The sequence below is a fragment of the Pygocentrus nattereri genome, chromosome 29, assembly GCF_015220715.1.
Source record: "Pygocentrus nattereri isolate fPygNat1 chromosome 29, fPygNat1.pri, whole genome shotgun sequence".
Classification (NCBI taxonomy): Eukaryota; Metazoa; Chordata; class Actinopteri; order Characiformes; family Serrasalmidae; genus Pygocentrus; species Pygocentrus nattereri.
This window is the reverse complement of record NC_051239.1, coordinates 14821520-14847110: the sequence shown is the minus strand read 5'-3', so window position 1 is coordinate 14847110 and position 25591 is coordinate 14821520. Positions and strand designations below refer to the sequence as shown.

At 38.3% G+C, this 25591-nt stretch overlaps 2 protein-coding genes across 6 annotated transcripts in view; one reads left to right on the top strand and one right to left on the bottom strand.

Moving 5' to 3' along the window:
- ppih (peptidylprolyl isomerase H (cyclophilin H)) overlaps positions 1-25591 on the top strand; it is a 38396-nt gene that overhangs the window by 10223 nt on the left and 2582 nt on the right. Inside the window, exons 2-7 of the mRNA XM_017705763.2 lie at positions 13870-13934; positions 14727-14750; positions 15306-15350; positions 17991-18033; positions 23378-23470; positions 24235-24322. Coding sequence (XP_017561252.1) covers positions 13870-13934; positions 14727-14750; positions 15306-15350; positions 17991-18033; positions 23378-23470; positions 24235-24322 — 358 coding nt within the window. The remainder of the gene's footprint in view (positions 1-13869; positions 13935-14726; positions 14751-15305; positions 15351-17990; positions 18034-23377; positions 23471-24234; positions 24323-25591) is intronic.
- Positions 1408-10526, bottom strand: si:dkeyp-100a1.6 (probable G-protein coupled receptor 160). Of its 5 annotated transcripts, XM_037536178.1 has the most exons (5): positions 10364-10524; positions 5749-5796; positions 5034-5117; positions 4068-4272; positions 1408-2764 (listed from the first exon to the last, which is right to left on the bottom strand). In XM_037536178.1, the coding sequence occupies exon 5, from the start codon at positions 2727-2729 to the stop codon at positions 1644-1646; it is 1086 nt and encodes a 361-aa protein (XP_037392075.1). In that variant the 5' UTR covers positions 2730-2764; positions 4068-4272; positions 5034-5117; positions 5749-5796; positions 10364-10524; the 3' UTR covers positions 1408-1643. The 5 variants fall into 5 exon arrangements, with proteins under 5 accessions (XP_037392075.1, XP_037392074.1, XP_017561251.1 ...); XM_037536177.1 differs by lacking the exon at positions 4068-4272 and having other exon boundaries at positions 10364-10526; XM_017705762.2 differs by lacking the exon at positions 5749-5796.

Genomic DNA, 25591 nt, shown 5'->3' with positions numbered 1-25591 from the left:
ACCCTTATCTATAAAATGGACTGCTACATTACAGGAGCAGATTGCGGTTGGGTGTTATGGGGGGAAAAACCATATACTCTGTTATACTGTACACATTTAGTTTTTCTGAGGTTTGATAAGGCAAAAAGAACCAGTAGTGCCACCTTTAAAAACCAACAGTGTGAGTACAATGATTTTGTGAGGCTTTCAGGTACTGCACAGCACTTAATCTGGACTATGCTAGATGTGGTCAGAGCACTGAACACCATGCAGCTGTTCAGTGTTCTGACCGCATCCACAAAATACTGAGAAAAGCATATTGTGACGTTATTATTCATAGTAAATCTAAAACATTGACAGGTTTCAGTCAGTATGGGCAAATATCCCCCCCTCAGAATGACGTCCACCCTGACCTCACCGTATTCAGCACTGCATAATCTGTTAATTCATGGAGTTGTGAAGGGGGGAAGCACCTTTTAGATGGAATATTTTATTCAGTGTTATAAAATCTTCACTTCATCTGTTAAATGACCAAGTGAACTGTTAAAATCATGCTGAAGAATAATCTCCATTTTATAGGTTTGAATCTGTGTCATCTCCTTGTGGTGCCTGTTCAGAGCCAGATGTTTCGTCCAGTTTAGAGCCGCTGAAATGAGTGTTTGCTGAGTTTAGCTACTGAGACACACATCAGGATAGTCCTTCAAAACCTTCTGCAAGCCAAGTTCTATTAGCTTTATTCAGTTGGCGCTTTTCTACATTTCTGTTAGGACAGATGTTGATATCTGTTTTCCCTCATGTGCTGCGTGGGATACTTGAGTGAAGTGTTTTTTTTTTTTTTTTTTTTTTTAACAAAACTACATCTTTTAAAGGCCTGTAACACGGAGAACGGACGCGCATGTGTTTAATAAGGATCAGTGTTAAAATCTTAAAGCATACGTTTCATTCTTCAGTCAATACAGTCCATATATGGAACCTAATTTTAGTCTAAATTAGTATAACAGCTAAGTAACAGGAATATTGGTGTTTTATATGAATGATTCCTCTTATAATTTGGCGTTTAACATCATCCTTAGGTTCAGTTGTTTTCATATAATGCTTTTGTTATGGAACCAAACACTGTGTCTGGTGGGTGGAGCAAATCTATCAAGTGTAAACATTTGGCTGCAGAAAACCAAAGGACAGAGTTAAGAATAACCTGTAAAGAATTGACATATTTTGAGACACCTACTCTGCATATGATGCTGCAATAGACTTGGTGCTCTGGCCAACCCAGAAATGTGGTGTTTGAACACATTTAGGCAGACCTTCTGCCTAATGAGCTGCACTACAGAGGCCTGACGGTGCCTTTTATCTCATGGGTTTTTTTGGTTGCTTAGCATTTTTTTTATTCAAGCGTCCAAAAATGGAAAATGATGTCAACAAACAATAATCAGTATACATTCCCACATTTATTATTTGTTTAAAAATCATATTTACACTGTGCTGTACAGAAGAGCTGAACTTTGACCAGTGTCCTTGTGTCTGCAGAAAGATTGCTCGATAAGTGCAACCAGCTTTAGCTCAGCTTGCTTTCGATTGCAAAGGGCCTGCCTTTGTGACGGGCCTTGGGTTGGATATAAAAACTTTAAATGGTGCTTTCACTCTTAGTTCTTTTGACTAAATCTCTACAGCTGGTACAGCAGTTTTTCCGACAATGTGCTTAGTCTGTTGTGGCACATCTTACTGGCTGGATAGTTTTCTTTACTCAAATGCCAGTAAAAGCTCCATGTGCAGATGTCATCTGGCAATTTGCAGAAAGGTCTAAGATCATCACTGCTGTACCAGAAGGCCACACCGGCCAGTAAACTGTTGGCACAGGCCGTCCATAGGAGGTTAACTGTAGCATAAGCCGGCACTGCGAATCCCAGGAGGTCACAGGTTACGCTCATTAACAAGTAGGGTGTCCAGTTCAAAATGAAGCAGAGAGTCAGGCTCACAAAAAGAGGAGGAAGGTCCTGCCTATCCTGATCCATACGTGGGTCCTCAGTAGTCCCTTCTTTGAGCTTCTGTGGAGTGTTGAAAAAGGCTAGATCACTCTTAGGAGCAAGTAGCCAACCCCTTTTGCTGCTCAGTTTGTTGGCCAGGCGAGCCCACCGAGGTACCCCCCTGCAGTATAGCAAAAGTATGGCACCTGCCGCAATGAACAAGTTCAAATTGAAGTAGCTGACCACCGTAGAATCTTGCACTGGGCATACAAGAGCTTGCATTTCTTCCTTGTACTGAATCGTCAGCAGTTCAGCACTGGTGTACATATAGGAATAGCAGCACGCCAAGGCCCACATTAATAGCACTACTATGCAGCGGCCAGCTGTCCTCCCTGGAGAGTCCCAGCTGACCACCAGGTGCCGATGGGCAGCATAGTCCAATGCTCCTGCCAGAAGAACGGGCAAAGGCAGCACGGAGTACACGGTGGAGCTGTGCGACAGACTAAAGCACAGGAACTTGTGGGCTTCAAGGTTCTCCCTGAACGAGTAGATCCAGGAAATGGTGCAGATCATTAACAGGTCAACCAGGTACATGGAGATGCTGAGGATGCCGATAAAGGACTTGGTAATGCTCTGCAACCAGAAGGACAACACTAGTGTGTTCAAAGCCATTTTGGAGAGAAGGAAGAACAGATACTGCAGAGCCTCATCATGGGGACAATTGCCATTGTCCTGCATCTCCTGCAGGACTGCCATCATGCTCCCTGAAGCGTGGTGAATCAACATGGTGTTGCTGGCGTTGTTCACTGTGTTAATCCACTCTGGCATATAAAAGCACAAACAGAAAAATGGTCAGATGCCTAAAAGGTTGAGAGAACTTCTATGTACTATGCAAAACGACAAGTGCACATGCCCATGCTTTCTGAGCTTTTATGTGTAATGTTGATAATGGTACAATAGTGGTAAATAGTGTTCTTAGTGGACTGTTTTGCTTTACAGCACCCTGCCAAAAGTCAGGGGCAAAGTCTTATCTCAGAACTATTTAAACAGGGTCTCAGGCATCAGGCAGCATATTCACAACCTTTTCATGCATTAGCATTTTGTAAAGGGAGCCGTCAAAGACATTAAGTGCTTCAGACGTCTGGTTCCTATCATCACCACTGTGAATATTTCCTTTGGAATGGAGCGTTTCATATGAAACCAATCTGAATGACTTTGTTTACATCTTAACGTCAGATCTTGAAAACAGCAAACATCATGCAGGGCACTTGCGGGTCTGGCTGCTTTTGACTCGTGTAATTCATCTACAAGCAGTACACACACTTCTTGTTATTAGGTCAAATTATCCTACTTAGAACTCCTGTTGATACATAACTTAAATGGCAGTGCTTGCCTTTTTTGAAAATTGTGCTGCTTCTTTAATAATTCTTTCAATATAAAAGCGATTCATCTTTTAGCCCTAACTGGTACTTGGTGTGAATTACGTTATACACTTTTAATTTCAAGACTTCAGATGGGAAAAATAGCCGTATGTCAATGGACAGACTATTGAGAATTTCAAATCCTGTTGGATGAACTAAGAATTCAAAATCCTCCATGACACGGTTGAAAAGGATTCAAATAATTCACATTTCTGTGCATTTGATAAATGCAGATGGTTTGCCAGGAATTTCTACTGACAGACAAATGAGGGGAGCCATTGAAACCAAGCAGTAAGATTTTTCTCCAGTGTCTGTTACTGTGACTAGACGGTGGATTTCCACTTTGCTTAAAAACAATCCCAAGCCGCCCAAAGTTGAGGAATGAGGCTGAGTAAGCTGATGCCTCATGTATCTTTAAGTGAAGACAATGGCATGGCCTAAAAATACTGCAGTGTTAGGAAAAAGTCATTACTCAACAACAAATGAAGGCTATTTAATAAATTAAAGCACATGAAAATGTCAAGCGTTTTTACCTGTCCTTCTTGACTAAAACTTGAGATGTAACACAGTAAAAATGTCATTTGTTTAGTCAGATAGTTTCAAGTGCAGATATTCTTCGTACATAAATAGCAAATTTACGGCAGAAACAAGCCTGATCCAGAAAATGAGCATATTTATATACATTGAGCATATTTGATAATACCTCTGCTGTTTCACTTGTTTTCTTGTTGCTGTGGTCCTGATATTGAGCTTGGTACCCCATCAATATTGGCAGTGTATTAAGGTCGTCTTGCTGGTTCGAGCCGACAGTGAGAGGAGTTGTGAGCACCGGAGCAGCTTGTTCAACCCTTTATAAACAAGCTCCACCGGTAACCGCTCTACCTGCTCCACACCCATCCACCTGTAATCTGAAACAAACAGCTGCCTCTCACCACACCCCATATTATTGTGCCCTCCTCTCTGCTCTGAGCGCTAAAAACAGGTCCGATCCCGCTGAATGTTGAGGTTTACATTCAAGTCAGGTCACTTATCCCCCTTCATTCTGTCCACTCGAGCATGTGCCTTGAAGCTGATCTTCTTACATTTTGTCTGTTTTATTCTTTTTTTGCTCGTAGTTCGGAGAACTTAATTCAAAATAGCAGTTTCTAAGCTTTCAGTTCCTGTATTTGTATATATGCAAAAGTAACAGAGGAAATATTTTATGATTTGCTTGGTTTTAATGAAAAAAAAAAAAGACTGACCCTTTTTGTTTTTGCCAAGTATTTGTCACATTTTCATATCAAAACAAATGGAGAGCAGAATCGGAAGTGCAGAGCTGTTGTTACTGAACGCAAATCGAATGCAAATAACTGTTACTAACTATGTAATTTTCTAAATACCTTATTACATACATTAGTACAAAAACGTCAGATTTGTTCAGATCGAAAGAAGCAGTGTTACTATTTCAGTAGTAAAAATATGGTGTGCTGTAAAACTGAAATAATAAGGTAAAAGTCAGAGGATTTAGTGAAGTGTTTTAAGACCACATCATGTCTTTACATAATAATGTCACATGCACACACCCCCCCCCCCCCCCCAAAAAAAAAAGATCTGGCACAATGTTTTGGTCTTAAATGCGACATCAGCATTAAACTGATGATCAGATGAAAACAGCAGGTCAGTCACTTACGTCCTTTTGAAGAAATGTCCTTCATCAAGTTTTGGCCGAGTTCACTTTGAAGACTTTCAATGCGCTCACAATTAACAGATTCATCTGCACAGGAAAGGAGTTATAGTTATATAGAGTTACGCAAGCCATGCAATTACACATCTTTTATAGGGCCCCTTCAATGTTTCCACCTTCAGTTGATTAGAGCATACAATGATATATGAATACAAAGCACGGCTTTGGTTTCAAATTTTGTATTGTCACAATCTAATGCTCTCACCACAGGCTAGCGTAGCCCATGACTGACACACTAGCCACAAGCAGACATACTAGTCATACAACGATGTAATGCAGTGCAACACAATTAGCTGCAGTGCAATTCAGCTCAATTCAACTTGTATTGCTACATCCTTAAATATTACTGAGATTGAATGTATAGCAAAACAACCCTAACTGTAGATGGTTTAGTATTAAAAGAGGCCAAGTTACCTTTTGGACAGCCTGCTCTATAACAGTGCTGTATTGTACTTGATGTCACTGTTGATCAGCTTACATAACAGTTCACATGCTTAGGGCTTGGTAAGGTTGACATTAGGATTTTGACAAGCCATACAAAAAAGAAAGATATGTTTGTCCTTGAAGAAATGGAACAATTGGTCATTATAACTGTGGCAATTTGAATATAAATATCAGTCACCGTTCTTTAAAAGGGTTAGGTCTTTTTTTTTTAACTTACCAACTCGTACATTACAGTGGTGGTGATGGGAACCAGGGCTGGCAAGTTCTACAACACAAATAAAGTCTTTATATTTACTATCCAAAAACGAACCTGTCTGTCAGAGCAATATATTAAACCTTATTTAAAGAACACTTATTGACGGTTTGTCAAGGCCTTTGTTGTTTAGTAAAGCCAACATTAGACGCTTGTATTCATTGTGTTTTAGGCCTGATTCATTATGAGCTAATAGTGTGTATCACTAAATCACTAATCAGTTCTTTATAGTAATACACTTGCATGTTGTTGAGCATGAAGTAATTACCTAAGTTCACATATTAGTGAATAAGTGGCAACGTTTCATTCCTGTAGGTTCTAGATCAAGTGACTTCTAGAGTTTGCTACGTTAGAGTTTAATAAATTGCTAATACTTCAAGGGTTGTTCAGTATGACAGAGTTGTAGTCATCACCAAACAGAGGCTCATTAGAGATCTAGTTCTGTAATGTAATGTTTTGTAGAAATCTAGAAATTAGAAATAGTCAAACAGCCATGACAGGGTTGTTTGGTATCTGTTGTTTGCTTTCTTAATTTTCGCCTGGCTCTGCAAAGTTTATGTGGCCAAGAAGCTCTAAAAGCTTCTAAAACCCTGGAACCATTGGGCAAACTGCATGTTGAAATCATCACACAGTTGACTCACATTGAGTAATCTAATCTCATTAAATGATCTGAAATAGATTCTAGATTGCTTGTGTAGCTTCTGACACTGGAAAAAAATGTGTGCGGGTGTCAGCAGACAGACAGACAGACAGACAGACAGACAGACAGACAGACAGACAGACAGACAGACAGACAGACAGAAGGAAATTTCTAAAGTCTAACAAAAATGTAGATAAAATCTAAAACGCACAACATAATCTATTCATTACTTATACTTGGATCTGATTAGAGAACAGACAGCTGTACATTTTCTTGCATTATTACTGTTGTAGAATGTTTTGCAGAATCATTTGCAGAATTTAACATATTGGAAAAACATAAAACATAAAATATGGCCTGTGCAAAATATATTTAATGTCCTATTTTTTAATTTTTAAAACGGTTTAATATATTTTTAAATCAACAAAACATATTTTCAAACTTTTGCATACAGCTAAATGTACTGCCATGATTTCCTCTAATCTCGTCATCCTCATTTTCTTCATCACAGTGTGATGACCACTTTTTGGGAGGGCTAAAAACTCAAATAGCCAGAAAATTTGGCCAGTATCCTTTTAGACTTGTATTTACGATTTAATTTTTTATACTTCAGTAGTTTTAGTAAAGCAGTGCTTTACTGACTCGTTTGTCTCGTGCTAAAGGCTGGGTTTGGATACATTTTACAGGTTTTTGTTTGAATTAGGGAGTGTCTATTAAATCATCTGCCCAGATATTTGTGTCAGTACCTGTAAAAACAGTAATACAGTCGGTCAATACAAATGGTCATGAATACAAGCCAGTATTTTCAGCCAACTAATAAATCAGTCAGGCCTTAAAACGGGTCAAACACGGGCGATATCTATAAAAAGGGAAAAAGTATGAACAAAAATTGAACTTCAAGTTGCTAAAACAGTTTTTAGCTATGTGATGTGCTTCAGACACCACTCAAGTCTTTGCTGATGGATTGTGCTTGAGGTAAGGTGAACGTTGCTTGACTTAGGCTCTTGACCAAACTATTTTCACCTCAGTTCGTTGATTAATAACGGTATTTTCCAGGATATTGTTGCATTAACATGGGCATGCTGTCGCCCTCCCAAAAACAAGCATCTCCGTTTATTAAATATTATTTTCATACATTAATTGATCACAGCAGCTGTACTTTGCGTTGTGTGAAAAATAAATAAACAAATAAAAAAAGGCCACGGGTGCCTCACTTTGCTTCTGTAGCATCTACCTGCTCTAACACGTCTACTAAAACTGTCTCTTACCAGTAGAATTGGGTGTGTTTGAGCAGGAAAGTCACAGTATTTTGGGCACCAGCGCTCGAGGACCAGAACTGGTTACTTAAACTCCTGATTAGGCACTCATGCATGTAACTTAAAGGTCATGAGAACTTAAGGCTTGTTGACAGATGACCAGTGTCCTAGCAGTGACAGACAGGATGAGATACGTACCTTCAACGTGACAATAAAACCGACAAAAGATGGAACAAGAGGAATGACAGGCATGGCTACAATGAGCCTCAGCAGGAAGTCAACCCTGAGCCAAAAAACCAGCTGTGCTGCTTCTAGTTATTTACCTGTTTAGCCGCTCTTCCTCTACTTGGTCTCGTCTCGACACAACTCTGCTTGCTGTTGTGGTCTTGCACTAAGCAAATGTGGTACCTGGTGCTGGTTCCAGGTGAATAAGTACCACGGCTTTTGCTATCAGTTATGTAATAATCTACCAATTGTTTTTACTTATTATTTTATTTATGTTTTTATTTTTTTATGAATTGAACGAAAGGTTTAAAAAAAGGTCGAACAACAAAAAATGGGCCTAATGGAAGGTTTTCAAGTCATGTGAAGCCTTTCAAAATTCCAAAATACTTCACAATGTTTACAGCACATTATTCACAATCCAAAACCACCAGTGACATATGTTACATCATTTTTCTTTCTTGGGAACGCCTTTGCCTTTAAACTTAATACCTTTTTTTCTCAGACCTCTGGTTCCAATCACTACTACTGTAAAGAAATCTGAATCAGGAAGTTGTTGTTTTTCTGTTTTTTCTTATAAGAGAACGCAGAAGGAGACTTAACAGTACAGAGCAATATCATGCAAATGGACAACTTGTCATTTTGATTTATCAATAAAGTAAAATTTTACTTTAATTGTATAATCTTGATGGCCCCAAGAGGTGCAGCAGTCATTGCCGATGACAACACCTTCTGCCTTTCCCTGCTCTTCACTGATCTAACGCTGTTTAAGATAATTCCCTAGATACCTGGGCTGTTGCTGTAGTGATGCCGTTACTATGGCCAGAGTGTATACAGTTTACCTGTTAATTTACCTTAAGTTCGGCTTTCATGCTTGACTTGCTTTAAGGAAAACTAGTCTGCATCTGACTATATACTGCATGTATTTAACTTCAGTGTAAGTCAGTATCTCTATGATGGCTCATAGCAAACCTGCTTGTTTTTTCTTTGTGTCACACTGAAGTCTCACCAGTTTTAAAATCAAAAGAAGTAATAATAATAATAATAAAAAAAGTTTCTTCCATGCTTTAAACATCAGTATATAAGCTGTATGAAAGTTATCAAGGCAGGTGATAAAGTTTAACACTAATAAAAAAGGTGTTTTTCTTCTGTTATAGATATGGTTTGGTAACAATATAAAGGTAAAATATAAATGAATGAATTAGGAGTATTATATGAAATGATGGGTCACATTAAAATGGTGAATGCAAAAACAGCTGAATAAAGACCCTCGTTTCTTTCTTTGAATTTTAGTACTCTTTCAAATATCTTTATTTAGTTATAGAACATTTAGTGACATTCACTGAGAAATGTCTGACACAGCTGATAAGCTTGTCAACAGAGTCTTGATTTTCAGAGGGAATGGAAAAATGGATTTACATGTCATCAGCATGGCTATAAAAATGGATGCCATGCTTCCTGATGCCTTTACCACATGCACCGAGAGAAAAAGCAAAGGCCCTAAAATTGAAGCTTGTGGAACTCCCCAAGAAATTTTATTAAATAGAAATTTACAGTAAAAGTAAATGTTTGTACATTTAAACTGCATGATTAGCGCACATTTATAGTCATATGACAAAAAGATTAAAAATCCATGATATTAGCGAATATCCCATGCATCCCATGTATTCCATGTTATTAGAGCAGCTTTTTTCTGTCCATGTTCTTTTTCTTTTTGGTAATACAATATTCATTTAGGCTCAAGACATTTAGACTGGGGAGTTATTGCACATTTGTGTTTATTCAAGAAAAAACTGTGTGAAAACTGCATGATTTACTATGTCATTTCTTTAAATTAACAACAATGCCAGTTAAACGTATCTGTGAGTGACGGCTCAGGTTGCTATGTATTATTTCTGAACGCCAGTGTTTTTTATAAATGAAAGAGAATTTCCTTGTTCTACCAGTTTTTACCATACGTTCTGTGTCACATGTGCTGAAGCATGAGTTCATGATATAAGGCATCACATCCATGAGAAAGGAAGCACATACTTGCATAAATTTACATCCCTGGTAAACCATTGAATCTTAGTGTTTTTCTTTTTGGTTGTCATTGATCATTCATTTGTTTATATTAGAGGGAACTCCATCAGGAGCTGGAGACCACACTTGAGAAGTTGACAGAGGCACATGAGAAGGGTTGTGAGGCAAAATAGTCCCCGACGTTTTTTTTCCAAGTATTACCATTATTTTACTAATGTCAGTATTACAAATAAAAAACTTTTGGAAAATAATAAATGTCAGGCTTCTGGCTCCTTTCACACAACTGTAAAGAAAATCCAAGTCAATAAGTTTCTCTAAAGAAAAACATTTTGCATCAAATCACTGTGGATGACTGTGTTTACATCTCAACAGTTGAATTATGGAGACATATTTAAAAATTCCCCTTCAGTAGAGAAAGGTGACCCATCCTATGACTTACCTTCTCAAATCCATGTGTAGTTTAGTCCTGTTAAAAATGGCCCAGTCACTTCTTCAGCAGATCATTGTCTCTTTTTAAAATCCAAAACTTGGACAGTCTGGACAGTGTGTACAATCAAGCTGTAGAATGCTCTTGTAATGGATGAATCCATTGATGCTTCCAGACAAGCAGGGCCTTTTAGAGGGGCTGGGCCGGGTCACCCCCTCCTTAGCCCACACAGGCCAGTGACAACTCGGGACTTGTACGCCTTTTTTCTCCTCAGCTAGACCTTGTGGGCAGATGTGTAGGCAGAAGTCAACCTACAGTTACCTACTGTGGCAGCACAATTGACAAAGACTTCAGTTCTCACTGAACCTGCATTCTTGTGTTAAACATACTTGATTAGAGAGAAAGAAGATTTATTTGAAGAACGCTTCAAAAGGAAAGACTGTCCTTATGATTCTTAAAGTGATGACAAAAACATAATAATGCAAGCCCAATTCCAAAAAAGTTGGGATGCTATATAAAATATAAATAAATCTATTAAAAAAAAAGATTGTAATGATCTCATAGACCTGTATTTTATTCGCAACAGAACATAGACAACATATCTGATGTTTCATGAAAAACGTTTACTTAAAACTTCAAGGCAGCAACGCATCTCAAAGTTGAGTTGGGGCCATGTCTAACATTGTGTATCGTCCCCTCTTTTAACAGTCTGTAAATGTCTGGGAAGTGAGGAGACCAATTGCTGGGAGAAGAATGTTGTCCCATTCTTGTCTGATGTAGGATTCTCGCTGCTCAACAGTCCTGGATCTTTGTCAGATTTTTTGTTTCATGATGCACCAAATGTTTGTTGTTTTTGAAAGGTCTGGACTGCTGGTAGACCAGTTCAGCACCTGGACTCTTCTTCTGCGAAGCCATGTGGTTGATGCTGGTGTAGTTTAGCATTGTTTTGCTGAAATATGCAAGGCCTTCCCTGAAAAAGGCGCCGTCTGGATGGCAGCATATGTTTTTGAATAAGCATTAATGTTGCCTGCACAGATGTGCAAGACACCCATGCCATGTGCACTAATGCTCCCCCATACCAAGCTGGGAGGTCTTTACTCTGGAGAATGCAGTGTTTATTATTTCCAAGAAGAATTTCAAATTTCATTCATTGGACCACAAGACACTTTACCTCTTCGCTTGAGTCCATCTTAAATGAGCTTGGACCCAGAGAAGTTGGCAGTGTTTCTGGATCCTGTTTATCTGTGGTTTCTACTTTGCATGACACAGCTTTAATCAGAATCAGGATACTTTATTGATCCCAGAGGGAAATTGCAGTTATTACAGTTGCAACTATTTATGTAAAATAATAATAAACTCTTTTATAAGTTCAAACAAAAAAGAGAAATTTGCAATATGTACAAGTTTAAATTCTTATGAATACAGTGAGTGGCAGTGGCTGTAATAATAAATGTGAAACGTACTGTATAAAGCAGTTCAAATGATTGCATCTCTGAGTTATTGCATATTGAGGGAGGAGTTGTAGAGTTTAATGACCACAGAATGACATCCTGTGGCGCTCTGTGGTCATTTCAGTAGAATGAGTCTTGAGCTGAATGAGCTCTTGTGTCACATCACCGTGTCATAGAGTGGGTGGGAGCCATTGTCCATAATGGCCTGCAGCTTAGACAGTGTCCTCCTCTCCGACACGGCCGTCAGCGAGTCCAGCTCCACACCCACAACATCACCGGCCTTGAGGATCAGTTTGTTGAGTCTGTTGGCATCTGCCACCCTCAGCCTGCTTCCCCAGCATGCGACAGCATAGAGGACAGCACTCGCCACCACAGACTCATAGAAGATCCTGAGCATAGTCCGGCAGATGTTGTAGGACCGCAGGCGCCTCAGAAAATAGAGACGAAAATAGAGCCCAGTCCAGTTTATTGTCAACATACACTCCCAGATATCTGCGACAAAGTCCTTCACCGTCGTCCTGTACTCGTCCTCATCACCCCTGCTGATACATCCAACTAATGCAGAGTCATCAGAAAACTTCTGAAGGTGGCAAGTCTCTGTGCCGTAGCTGAAGTCCGTGGTGTAGATGTTGAAGAGGAAGGGAGAGAGAGGACAGTTTCCTACGGGACTCCAATGTTGCTGACCACTCTGTCCGACACACAGTGCTGCAGGCGTAAATACATTTAACTTTTAACGTTCCTGAGCCCAAGCAGTGATTTCCAGTGCAGAATCATGCCTGTTTTCAGTGCAGTGCTGCCTGAGGGCCCGAAGATCACGAGCATCCAGTATTGACCGTCGACCTTGTCTGTTGCGTACAGGGATTTCTCCAGATTCTCTGAATATTTTGATGATATTATGTACTGTAGATGGTGGGATATTCAAAGTCTTTGCAATTTTAGGTTGAGGCACATTTTTCTGAAATTGTTTACTTTAATTGTTCACTTTTTAGATGCGGTTTTTCACAGATTGGCGAACCCCTGCTCTTTCTTTCTCACAGACTCTCTGAGTTTTTTGGAATTGGGGTGGAGGAAAGAAAAGGGGAAAAAATGAAGGAAAATAAAAATAATATTGCAAAAACGATAAAAAGAATTTTTTGAGCCTGCTGGAAGTTTCTGTTCCATCCATACTTACTGTTTCCTTGTTATCCAGTTGAAAAATGCAAACAGTGCCTCAGGTCTGCTGTCATTTGGCTTCTCAGATGATATCATAACCAGATCAGGACAAGATATTATGTACTTCCTCATGTATCGTACCGGCACCTGTGAAAGATAGAGAGCCCTTGGGGTTGCTGTGCTCTTGTGAAGAAAAACAGCGCACATATGGTGGACAAAGAGTTAGACCAGAAAAAAGTTTCTTAAAGAGAGTCTCATGCATCACCGTAACATTTTCTGTGAATCAGCAGCTTTTGCCTCAGTGTTTATTTGTTTACCTACATGCCTGAACTGTGGCAAAAACTGCAGATTCACAGAGAAAGTGAATCAGGAGAAGGACCAAACATTCTTATCTTTCTGTTGTAGTTTGTGTGACAAGATTTCGTCATTTGGAAGTCATTTTGGATCATTTATGTTGGCCTGTTTGTCAAACTTTTGGCAGTGAAAAGCTGGTGTTTTCAATTATGACAAAGCTGAAGGGGATCATTTGTGAGGCATATGACACACAAGCCTTTTATGACAGTGTCCAAGGCAGCCTTTATGACAAATCTAGCCACCGATCACAGTCTTAAGACAACTGCTATTTGTTGAAATATCATAAATGTTTATATAGGGGTAATCAAGTTGTTATAAAAGCCTCATGTAAGTGTAACATAAGCCTTTTAACGTAGCCTTTTTTGCCCTAAATCGATACCTAATGTTATGCTCCAACAATGACGATATACACAGAAATCCTGGAAAGCATATGTATAGAGTTTATTGTATATATGTTTATTATTGTTCAATTAAGTGTAAATGTAATTAAGTATAGGCCAAATTTCTCATTTATGGCTTAAAACATGCTCACTTTTCACTGAATGTTGCTTGTCTACTCAGGAGGTTGGAAGAATGAAGATTGAGCTGTTTGCTGATGTTGTTCCTAAGACTGCAGAGAACTTCAGGTAAGAGAGGGTCTTCAGTCTGTTAATTTTGCTTCAATGCTACCCCCCCTAAACAGTTGTAAGAAAAAGTTTGAACATCCCTGGTTAAATTACATGTTGAAAATAAGTTAACACGTCCTCTATAGCAGTGGTTACCAAGACCACTCCTGGAGAGCTATCTTCCTGCAGATTTCAGCTCCAAGCCTAGTTGACCCCACCTGGCCCATCTAATCTGCTTTCCAAAGTCCTTTTTCACATTTTTACAACAGTTTCCTTCTCAACACATTTTCTCAACAGTTTTACACGTTGAGAAAAAAATAAAACACAAAATATAAAGTATAAACTTTATGTAAAGGTGCCATAATTTTTACACAGACCATATTTGATATTTTTGCCAAATATAATATGTTATGTCAGCATATAAACAATAATTGTGCATTAAAATCTCCAGAAGTGTGTTCTCTGAGGGTGTTTTCACTTAGAAAATCAACAGAACACGGCATTTTACAAGGAGCATCCACACTTTACAACTATATAGTGAAAGCTGAGTATGGTTTGGTTTGAGTATTAGCTGGAAAATTCATATGACTAATAACCGTCTGTAGTGTAAAGACTGTTGATCTGTGTTTGAACTGTGTTGATGCACAGTGTCCGTACCCAGACTTGCATGTTGTTCTTAAAATTAAACATTAGGACTTTTATGAAGCACAAATCCACTCATCAGTGCAGCCACACAAGGCAGGCGATATGTAAAGCATGTTTTACATCTGTTTTGTGATCTCTTCAGTGACACACCCTTGTATTGTCTTACAGGCAGTTCTGCACTGGGGAGTTCAGGTAACCTGGTCTGAGGATTCTTAACTCTGTCTCCTGGGGCCAACTTGACACCACTGTTGTGTTTCACTTATTTATTTCACACCTGACTTTAGGAACTGTGTACAAAATGACAAGTTTTGGTAGGATCACGTTTACATATGATGAAATCATGTCGCCTCAGATATTATATCATTAGACATTTCGTTAAAGGACCAAAATAACTCAATTTAAATAATATCACATTCATATTTTAACAAATATGAAATTAACATGCGCACTAACACTGTTTACTGTTCAGACTATATGTATGTAAACATAACATGCAAAGATCATGCAGTGTATACAGCAAATATCAAAGACAAATGTCTCGCTGCAGCAATATTTGCATATTGTTTGCATATCCAGTTAATGGCCCATATTTGGTTATTGGAATTTGTAATAAAATATAAATTTATTTCATGATTTATCAGTAAAAAATGTGACATCATTTCTTGGCTAAGAGAGCTTTCTATGCTGCATCTCACCTTACTTGTCCTTCTCTGTTGGTTTCCTTCTCCATGCAAATTGTTTCCACAGGAAAGACGGCGTTCCGATTGGATACAAAGGATGCACATTTCACAGGTAAGATTGTTGCTGCAGAGCCTGTTCAAATGTTGCTTTAATTTCTCTCAGAGGGGTGGAGGTTCGGTGCACCTACCTTGAATCTACACTCACTGTCTATTTTATCAGCTCCACTTATCATATAGGTGCACTTTTACGTTCTACTATTACACTGCATACTTTATTAGACCCCGTTCACCCTGTTCTTAAGTGGTCAGGACCCCCAAAGGACCACCACAGAGCAGGTATTATTTGAGTGGTGGATCATTCTCAGCACTACAGTGACACTGACGTGGTGGTGCATTAGCGTGTGTTGTAGATCTGAGTGGATCAGAGGTTTTTACACATCTTTATGTCACTGCTGGACTGAGAATAGTCCACCAATCAAAAATATCCAGCCAACAGCGTCCTGTGACCACTGATGAAGGACTAGAGGATGATCAACACAAGCTGAGCAGCAACAGATGAGCTGTCATCTTTGACTTTACATCTACAAGGTGGACCAAAGATATAGAGGACTCTGATAAAGTGGACAGTGAGTGGACACAGCGTTTTAAAAACTCAAGCAGCACTGCTGTGTCTGATCCACTCACACCAGCACAACACACACCAGCAGACTACCACCATGTCAATGCCACCACAGTGCTGAGAATGATCCACCACCCAATAAAACGCTGCTTAGTGGTGGCCCTGTGGGGGTCCCGACCATTGATGAACAGGGTTGAGGTGGGATATCAAAGTATGCAGAGAAACAGATGGACTACAGTCGGTTATTGTAGAACTACAAAGAGCTAGTATAAGGCAAGTAGAGCTGAGTTTAGACACAAGATAGGTGTACCATAATAAAGTGCTCAGTGAGTGTATATATCAGTGTTTAGGTTTATGGAATCGCTGTTTTCAAGTCTGTATAATAACTCTTAGTACATTAGTATGCAAGTCTAATGTAACTTCACAGCTTTCAGATTGTTAATAGGACACTTAGAAGCTGTAGATACAAATTAAGAAATGGAAGGAATGTTAGATGCGTCCAGAACGCTGAACAAAACTGTAAATTCTATGATTGTGTAGCATTTGAAATGAATGTCTAATCAAATAATATCCAGAATTCATATTTCAAAATAGATCAAATATCAAAATATGAATACATTTGAATAAATACTGTTATCATTTCACTCACTTCTTCACAAAATTACGTACACCACACACACATACATCGCAGAATAGCCTACTTTGTGGATTGTTTAAATGTGTTTAAATGTGAAACAAGACTGACTTCAGGTTCTCGTCACATCCACAACATTGCCAAGTCAGCATAAACAAAAGCATCTTTGTTGTAGGCCTGTCACAATTATTACATAAATGCCTGAACAGTTATTTGAGATGATTGCATTTATTTATAATAACCTTGGAGCTCAAACACACAACAGCTCTTCAAACTTGGTCCCCTAACGTGTTTAGAGGGCAGCATGAGTAATGAGTTTCTTTGTCAGCCGTATAGTTAATTCTAATGAATGAGGTTTTTTTTTCTTCTTCTTCTTTCTTTTCACTCGTTTTTACTCTTGGCTTTGATTCACTCTGCACAAGATTGTTTGCAACTGTAGACACTTAGGAAGCAAAATGGCAAATCAGTTCATTTGGCCACTTTAGGCTTGTGTTTTAATAGTTGCACACATTGCACCAGAAAAGACAATTCAGTTGAATTAATTTTGTGACAGTAAAGCGCCTCATTAGTTCAGTCTTAGAAGTTGGTTGCATTTCCAGTTTTTGCCAGAATAGTTAAGGTGGCAATAGAGTGGACAGAGGAAATACTGGTATTGATATTGATATGATATACTTTGTTTAGTGTTTATGTATTTCACAAGAAATGACCCAGAATTTTGTCATTTATAAACATGTATAAACGAAAGGCTGGTCTTGTTTATAAATTGGAAGGACGAGGCTTTAAAAGGAGTTGGTGCACACAGTCTTTTTCTGGTTATACTTTCTGGTTGCCATGCTTAATGCAGCAAAATCAAACAGCCAAAGGCAGCAAACAGTGCATGGACCCGTTCACTAATGCAGTGCTGCCTATTTTGTTGAATGAAGCACAGGGTAAATTTCAGCAGTGCAGTACATGAAACAGGTTGAATAAAAGGGAATCTATTATTTAGTTATTGACTCCTTCAACTTGGTTATTTAAAGAGGCGCTCCTTTATTTAAGCACAGATGTCCATGCAGAGTTTCTTTGTAAGCAGTGACCTAGTTGTCTGACCTTTTTTGTTTTTTGTGCACTTGCTTCAATGACATTTGCAACATTAAGTCCAGTACTGTGTTAAATCTGAAGACTAACAGCACAACCAAACATAAAGACAGGGTTCATAAATGACTGTCAGTGTTAAGATGACCTGGTTTTGTGTTTTGATATCCAGCAAGTTGCACGAGGTGATATTGTAATGTTGCTCCATCTCAGTGTAGTGACTGATACGCTGTTTTGTTGTACAGTTATGCTAAAAGATTGACACTTCAGTCCCACCCCACCCCCCCCCCACCCCACACAAATATACCACATACATAAATACTATTCAAATAACACCTCTACCTGTACATGTACTGTTTTGTTTTTTTGTTTGTTTTAGCCATCTTGATTTATGTGTTTACATGTAATTCTCGTTTCTTTTTCAGGGTGATAAAGGACTTCATGATTCAAGGAGGTGACTTTGTTAATGTAAGTTTGAGCTGTTTATCTGAAGAAAGCAGGTCACATGTCTTGTTCTCTGTGCTTGTGGATCACATGAGTTTATGAGTTTGCGTCTGAATGGTATACAGGGTGTGTTTAAGCCGGGAATTTGCTTAGGGTCTGGTGTGTTTGCACTCTAGGTGTGGTAGTCTATACAATACGTGACATGGAACTGAAGCCACTGATCATATGACCATATTTACAGTTGTTCCATGTATGTGGTGTGTGTGTGTGTATGTGTGTGTGTGTATATATATATATATATATATATATATATATATATATATATATATATATATATATATATACATACACACACACACACACACACACACACACACAATCTCACACACACATATATATATATATATATATATAGTGTGTGTGTGTGTGTTTGTTCCTCTTGCTCTGAGGGAGTTTTTCCTTGCCACTGTCGCCATTGGCGACGCTAATCCGGGCTTGGACCTGGATTTTTCTGTAAAGCTGCTTTGTGACAGCATCTGTTGTAAAAACCGCTATATACTAAATAAACTTTGACTTGACTTGACTATGTTCCACGCACTTTCAGTGAGGGACAGCTCTGGACTGCAGGCCGGCCAGTCCAGCACCCACACTTTCTTACCATAAAGCCATGCTGTTTTAACATGTGCAGAAGGTGTTTGGCAGTATCTTCCTGAAACAAGCAGCGACGTCCCTGGTAAAGATGTCAGCTAGATGGCAGCATATGTTGCTCAGAAATGTACCCAGTATTACACACTTGTGCTGTGACAGATGACGACTTGAATTTTGTGCTGGAGACAGTCAGGATGGTGGTTTTCCTTTTCACCCTGGAGAACACAACGTCCATCATTTCCAAAAGCAGTTTAAAAGGTTGACTCGTCAGACCACAGCATGCTTTTCCACTGTGCACCAGTCCATGTCAGATGAGCTTTAGCCAAGAGAAGTCAGTGGCGTCTTTTTTATAATGTTGTTAATGTTGTTAATGAATCGCTTCCACTTAGCTAAGAAACTGTATTTACTAACAAGGGTTTTCCAAAGTATTCCTGAGCCCATATAATTGTATTCATTACAGAGACACATCAGTTTTTAATGCTTTGCCATCTAAGTGATTGGAAATTCAGGGTCATTCTACTTTGGTTTTCAGCCTTGCCCCACACACACAGACAATTGTCCATTATTACTGAACTAGAATTTAGCAAGAAAAACAAAACTGATTCCAGCCTGAGTGATAAGCAATGCACAGAAGTGCATATATACAGACGGATAGCCAATCAGAATGCTAATGACAGAATCTTGATAATTGTGTCCAGCTTTGTGTGCAGAGAATATCACACCTCATTTCTGTATGGGTGGAGCATCTGAGACAGAGAATAAGCAATAAATTCAAACTGGATGGTTTTTGAAGCTTGGTTTATATAAACTAATCAGGCATAACATCATGACCACCTCCTTGTTTCTACACTCATTGTCCAGTTTATCAGCTCCACTTACTGTATAGCTGCACTTTGTAGTTCTACAGTTACAGACTGTAGTCCATCTGTTTCTCTGATACTTTATTACCCTCTTTTACCCTGTTCTTCAGTGGTCAGGACCCCCATGGACCCTCACAGAGCAGACATTATTTGGGTGGTGGATCATTCTCAGCACTGCAGTAACTCTGGCATGGTGGTGGTGTGTTGGCATAAGTTGTGCTGGTACGAGTGGATCAGACACAGCAGTGCTGCTGGAGTTTTTAAACACTGTGCCCACTCACTGTCCGCTCTATTAGACACTCCTACCTTGTCCGTCCACCTTGTGGATGTAAAGTGCAGCTATACAGTAAGTGGAGCTGATCAAATGGACACTGAGCGTAGAAACAAGGAGAGCTGGTCATGATGTTATGCTGGATCAGTGTATGTGGAATTATATATAAATTCTACATCTTTTATTTTTAAAAAGGAAGATTATTTTCTATGACCCGCAACCGTGATGGAGAAGCAGCTTAGAAAGTGTGTATGTATTTTCTATGAAATGGGTCCTTCAAAGCAAAATACAGTAAAGTCAGCAGGGCTGCACGAGATTGTCATCATGTTATCCGACAGCTTTATCACATTTTATGACAATGTAAGAAGCGTCCAGTAACTATTAAAATGATGTGTCTCTGGTTGGATTGAATGCAGGTGCAGACATTTTTTAGGCTGTGTAAACAGAAACCTAACCTCTCTTTAAACAAATAGCAAAGTACAAAATTATAAAAGCACCAATTACTATTCTGCAAAATAAAAAGAAGTGAAATACTAACAACTACTTACATCAGAACTTCAAGCACATTTTTTGTGCACTGTCAGCATTACCTCAAGTTTCTCTATAGAGGCCCCAAAACCAAATACATATTTATTTATTTTTTATAGGCACAGAAGAACAAGTACATATTCTTGTTTAATTTCAAGTAACGTTCTTGCTTTTAGTTGTAGGCGCAGTGTCCTAAGGTAACAAGCTTCAGTAGCCCAGCTGGCTAGCAGAAAAAAACCCGAGCCTGAGTTAGCCAGTGTGCTGCATGTTTTTCCCATTGCACTGGTTTGAGATGAATTTCCATTAAAGCTGAGTTAGGAGCCAACACTTTAACGTCTCTGAGTGTGTGTTTTGTGGTTGGCCGAATGGCTGAATGGTTAAGTCTCTCGTCTCCTGCATGGGAGAGCAGGTTCAGCCCCAGCACAGAGAAGCAGGCTTGTAACCGTTAGTGCCAGTAATATAATGACGTCTCTCTGACGCTGTGCATATGAGGTAATTAAAATTGTTCGGTCATCACTGCTCTAATATTGCATTTATCGTAGAAATTTATATCACAGTAATAATAACAATACAATTTATTGTGCAGCCCTAGTAGTCAGAAAAACAAGGCGCGGTTATGACTTTTAAATGTTGATACCTCATGTTTGCACAGGTTATTTGAACAGCTTTATCACAAGACAGTAATGTGTCTACTGTAAGTGCAGTTTGATGTGTCTGTCGTTGTTTGCAGTCCTGCTTTATGGTTCTACTACAGGCTTTGGTAAAAGTGCCACACTAGCTTGTAAACAGCTGCCTTAGAAAAAATTTCAGGGTTGATGAACACAACACACCTACTGACTTGGTTTACTGGTGTGTGTGTATGTATGTATGTATGTGTGTGTGTGTGTGTGTGTATATATATATATATATATATATATATATATATATATATATATATATATATATATATAATGTATATAATGTATATGTATGTGTATATATATATATATATATGTATGTATGTGTGTGTGTGTGTGTGAAATATATTTTTATTTATTTATTTATTTCTGCATAATTAAATGGTTAAGATGTAAACACTCTTTCAGAGTGGTTGATGTGAAATGCTCCATTTCTAGACAAACTTTAGAGAGTCAGAGTTGTTCACAGTGGTGGTGATAGGAACCAGACGTCTGAAGCGATCCATACCTCTAAAAGCTCCCTCATAAAGAAATTACATTAAATGGTTATGATTAATACCACATTGCCATATTTATGATACTTTTGTGATAAAGCTTTGGCTTAAAACATGTTAACGGTGCAGGGATACTTGCAGGGTGTTGTAAGACAAAATAGTCAACAAAGAACTTATTTTTTCAGATTTACTGCTATTGTACCATCATCAACTTTACATATAAAAACTTAGAAGATGTGTATGTTCACTGGTCATTTTATATAGTAAATACAATGGCTATGGACATCGTGAGCCCTGGTTTCTGTCACCACCACTGTGAAGAAATCAATAAGGTAGTCAATATGTTTCTCTACAATGTACCATTTCGTTCACCTTTAAAGTATAAGTACTAAAGTAATTGTAAGTAGTTATTACCAAACTCTGGGTCATGTGATTGGTAAAGCTAACAAGATTAATTATTTAAAGTGGATACAGTACAAGGCAGGGCTCTGTAATTCCTGGAGGGCTGGTGTCTGGTGGTTTAGTGATTTCCCTGCTCAAACACATCCACTTAATTAGGCAAATGACAGTTTAACCAAGTGAGCTTGAGCTGTGATGGACCCTCCAGGACTGGAACTCAAGAACACTAGTAAAAGAGAATGAAATACCGTTTCTAATTTGCTCACAGAAAAAAAAAACTTTTTGTAGTTATAATTTTAAATTATATTGACTCTATGCATCCGTCTTCACTCCAGGCTTCTTATTTTTTACTTACAAAATGTCTTTTTTTACTAGGAAAGTGAATGTAGTGTATATTCAAGAACTCATTAAGTGCCTAATTGACCATTGCTGTACCTATGGAGGGTACATTTACATTTTACCCATAATTTACCCAGTAGATGCCCTTCTTTCATACAGTCTACAATCTGGCATTACTACAAAATACCAGTACAAATAGCGCAGATCCTCACTCTTATACAAGGAAACACTAAGGCAAATTACTAACAGTTTACAAAAGGTAAAAAGACGAAGTGCAGTACAGCATGAATTATACATCATGTAAGCTAAGTAATAGTACGTCTCCCTAGATTACATGAAAGTAAATGCATGGTAAGAGATTTGGAGTCTTCAATCTTAAGGATATAGAGAACAGTGACATTTCTGATACCTAAGTTTCTGTGTGGGATGGATTTTACAGTGACAGTTCAGATTCTTGTGAAAATCACTGAGTCCCTCTAGTGGCCAAAATCATCAAGTGGCGCTGTAGTAATCACTAAGTGGTTGCTGTCAAAACAAAACCTTCTAGAAGAAATCTGGAACTAAACTTTACTATTTAAGCTAAGCTAAGCTAAGCTAAAGCTGATGAGATAATGTGTTTTTGTTTTTTGGAAATGAAGGAAATTCTTGCGGCCAGCATAAATGCTTTTCTATAGTGTGCTATGGTGCCTAAGACTTGCACTGCACTGTGTGTCTACAAAGGTACATATTCCAAATAGAAACTTAACAGAAGTAAAATAGAAGTTAATGTGACAAGATTTTACCCCGAGGAATTTTGGACTGTTTTTGTGGTATGTTAATCATTATTAATCATGAAATTTGAACACAATGCAAAGAGCAACCAGACTGGCAACATTAATATACATATAGCAGTAATGTTGGAATTGGCCCGTTCTTGATTACATTTTAATGTAATAAAAGGACGGCTGGATTGTTCAGTTTCAAGAAAATATGTCAGTAACAATACTGTGCAAAAGTCTTTGGCACTCTGGCAAAATATTTAAAGCTGTTTTTCTCAACACTAAGCAGTTATTTGTTTGAAGAGCAAATTAAAATACATAACTAAATAACAAACTGTAGTTTTATGTGTGTGAGTATGCCAGCTTGCTTTGCTGAATCCATGATTTCATACAGGGAGACGGCACAGGGATTTGCAGTATCTACCGGGGTCCGTTCGCAGATGAAAACTTCAAACTGAAGCACTCTGCTCCCGGCCTGCTGTCTATGGTAAATCATTCTCACGTTATCCAAATATGTGAATATTGTTCTAATTGATGGACACAGGCTGCATACATGTATGAATGAAAGGACGTTGGCGTGATTGTGCTGGGCTTGCATGTTTGATCCTATGATAAGATCTGGGTAGTGGTGAGAGTTTAGGCAAATGCTGAAACTTTGTAGAAATTATGATGTAGATAGTGGAGCTACTACACTCCTTTTTTTCAATATGTCAACAACGTTTCTCGATGTTTTTGACATCTCAGAATAATGGCAAACTATATTGAAATAATATTTCTCTGAATTCTGACTCATTTTGTCAAAATAATGACTTAATATGTTGAAATAAAGATTTTTTCGTTGACATTTTGAATTCTTGTCTCCAAATATTATTATTATTATTATTAGAAATTAATAGCCTACTTTATAGAAATTTAATGTCATTATTGTGTTATTTTAGTAAGTCAAAAATCTTTGAGATACAGAGTCAAAATATTGACAAAGTAAGTCACTATTTCAACATAGCAAGTCAATATTTTGAGTTACCTAATTTAAATTTTAACATACTGGTGCAAGGAACAAAAGAAGAAAAAAATAGTCCATTCTGTTCTCTTCCTGGCAGGAGTGAGCTTTCATAACATGCACTGTACATTCATACATATAACAAAATTGTGCATTTTTCTGATGCATAATTTGGAAACATATTACTGGATTTCCTCTGGTCAGTGTAAAAACAGGACTTTTACCATTGTGTAAACTTTGTCTCTTCACAGGCAAATAGTGGTCCTGGAACAAACGGCTGCCAGTTTTTCATCACTTGCACAAAGTGTGACTGGTTAGATGGGAAACACGTCGTATTTGGTGAGTGGCCTGTGGAACTCCACTGCATGGTAGTAAAGAAGAGCGTGTTTTGCATTTCATCTAAACAGTTTAATATCTGCAATGCCACATCAGATTCCGTGACAAAGTTACACATAACAGAAGATTGTGTTAAAGACACAAAGCCTGCTCAGGAACTTCCTCCTGTTAAACTCAGATCATTTTAAGGGTTACTGTTAGGTCCCAGGTCTGCTTGAAGTAAAGCTGCAGATTTTATCCTTGAGCTAACTGGTTTTTCAGTGCAACTAAGAAAACCTTGATATAACATCAGATGTTAGCCTTTTAAAGGCATGTCAGTAATATCACTAAGACATCTGCATTTTATCATTTGAGAAAAATATCTAAAACCTCTAACCCTACACGGTGGTAAGAAATTACTCCTTGCTTTTATATTTGATTTGACTGCTGGTTGCCCAGCTGTTTCTAAACAGCAGCTTATCAGGAAAAGAAAGTCTGAACATCTAACTCCAGTCAAGTCCATTTACACTGCATGAGACCTGCATTGAGTCTCTATGACTTTTAAAGCCACTCATGGTCTGATTCTGCTTTGACTCACTGATCTGTTAGAGCATTATGGTGTAGACCACTTCACCAAACTGAGGCAGGCTAGGATCATCTACAGCTCAGTTGGTGGAAGATCTTCATATGTAGCTCCTAATCTTTGGATCATTAACATGGCATTCCAGAGAACTTCAAGAGTGCCAGCTTGATGAATGTTTTTAAATCCACATTTAAAAACCATGTATGTGCAGGCGAGCATATGCCTGGAGTATTTGGGCTTCTTTGTGATTGAATTATTTCCTTTTATTCTTTATTTGGATCCCCATTAGCTTCCGCAAAGTGGTTGCTAGTCTTCCTGAGTTTCTCACAAGAGCAATTACAATAAAATATAAAGGAAACATCTTTACAAACATCCTGTATCATAAACAAGACAAAAATAAAACTCAAGAATAAGTCAGATACTCAACAAGAGAATCGGTAACTAATAATAACCTACACTTAAACCGAACATCAACAATAAGACAATATCTATATGAGGTTCATCAAATACTGTTTTAATAGCTTTTTAAAAGGAAATCTACTTAGAATCTGTTTGATGTCAATAGGGAGCATATTCCAAGCTAAAAACATCCTATAAAGAACAGTTCTCCACATACAATTTAATTGTGGACTTGGCACCACCAGCTTACCAGAACACACTTGACATGCTACTCATGACAAAAACCTGGAAACACAAATTTTTCACAAAAA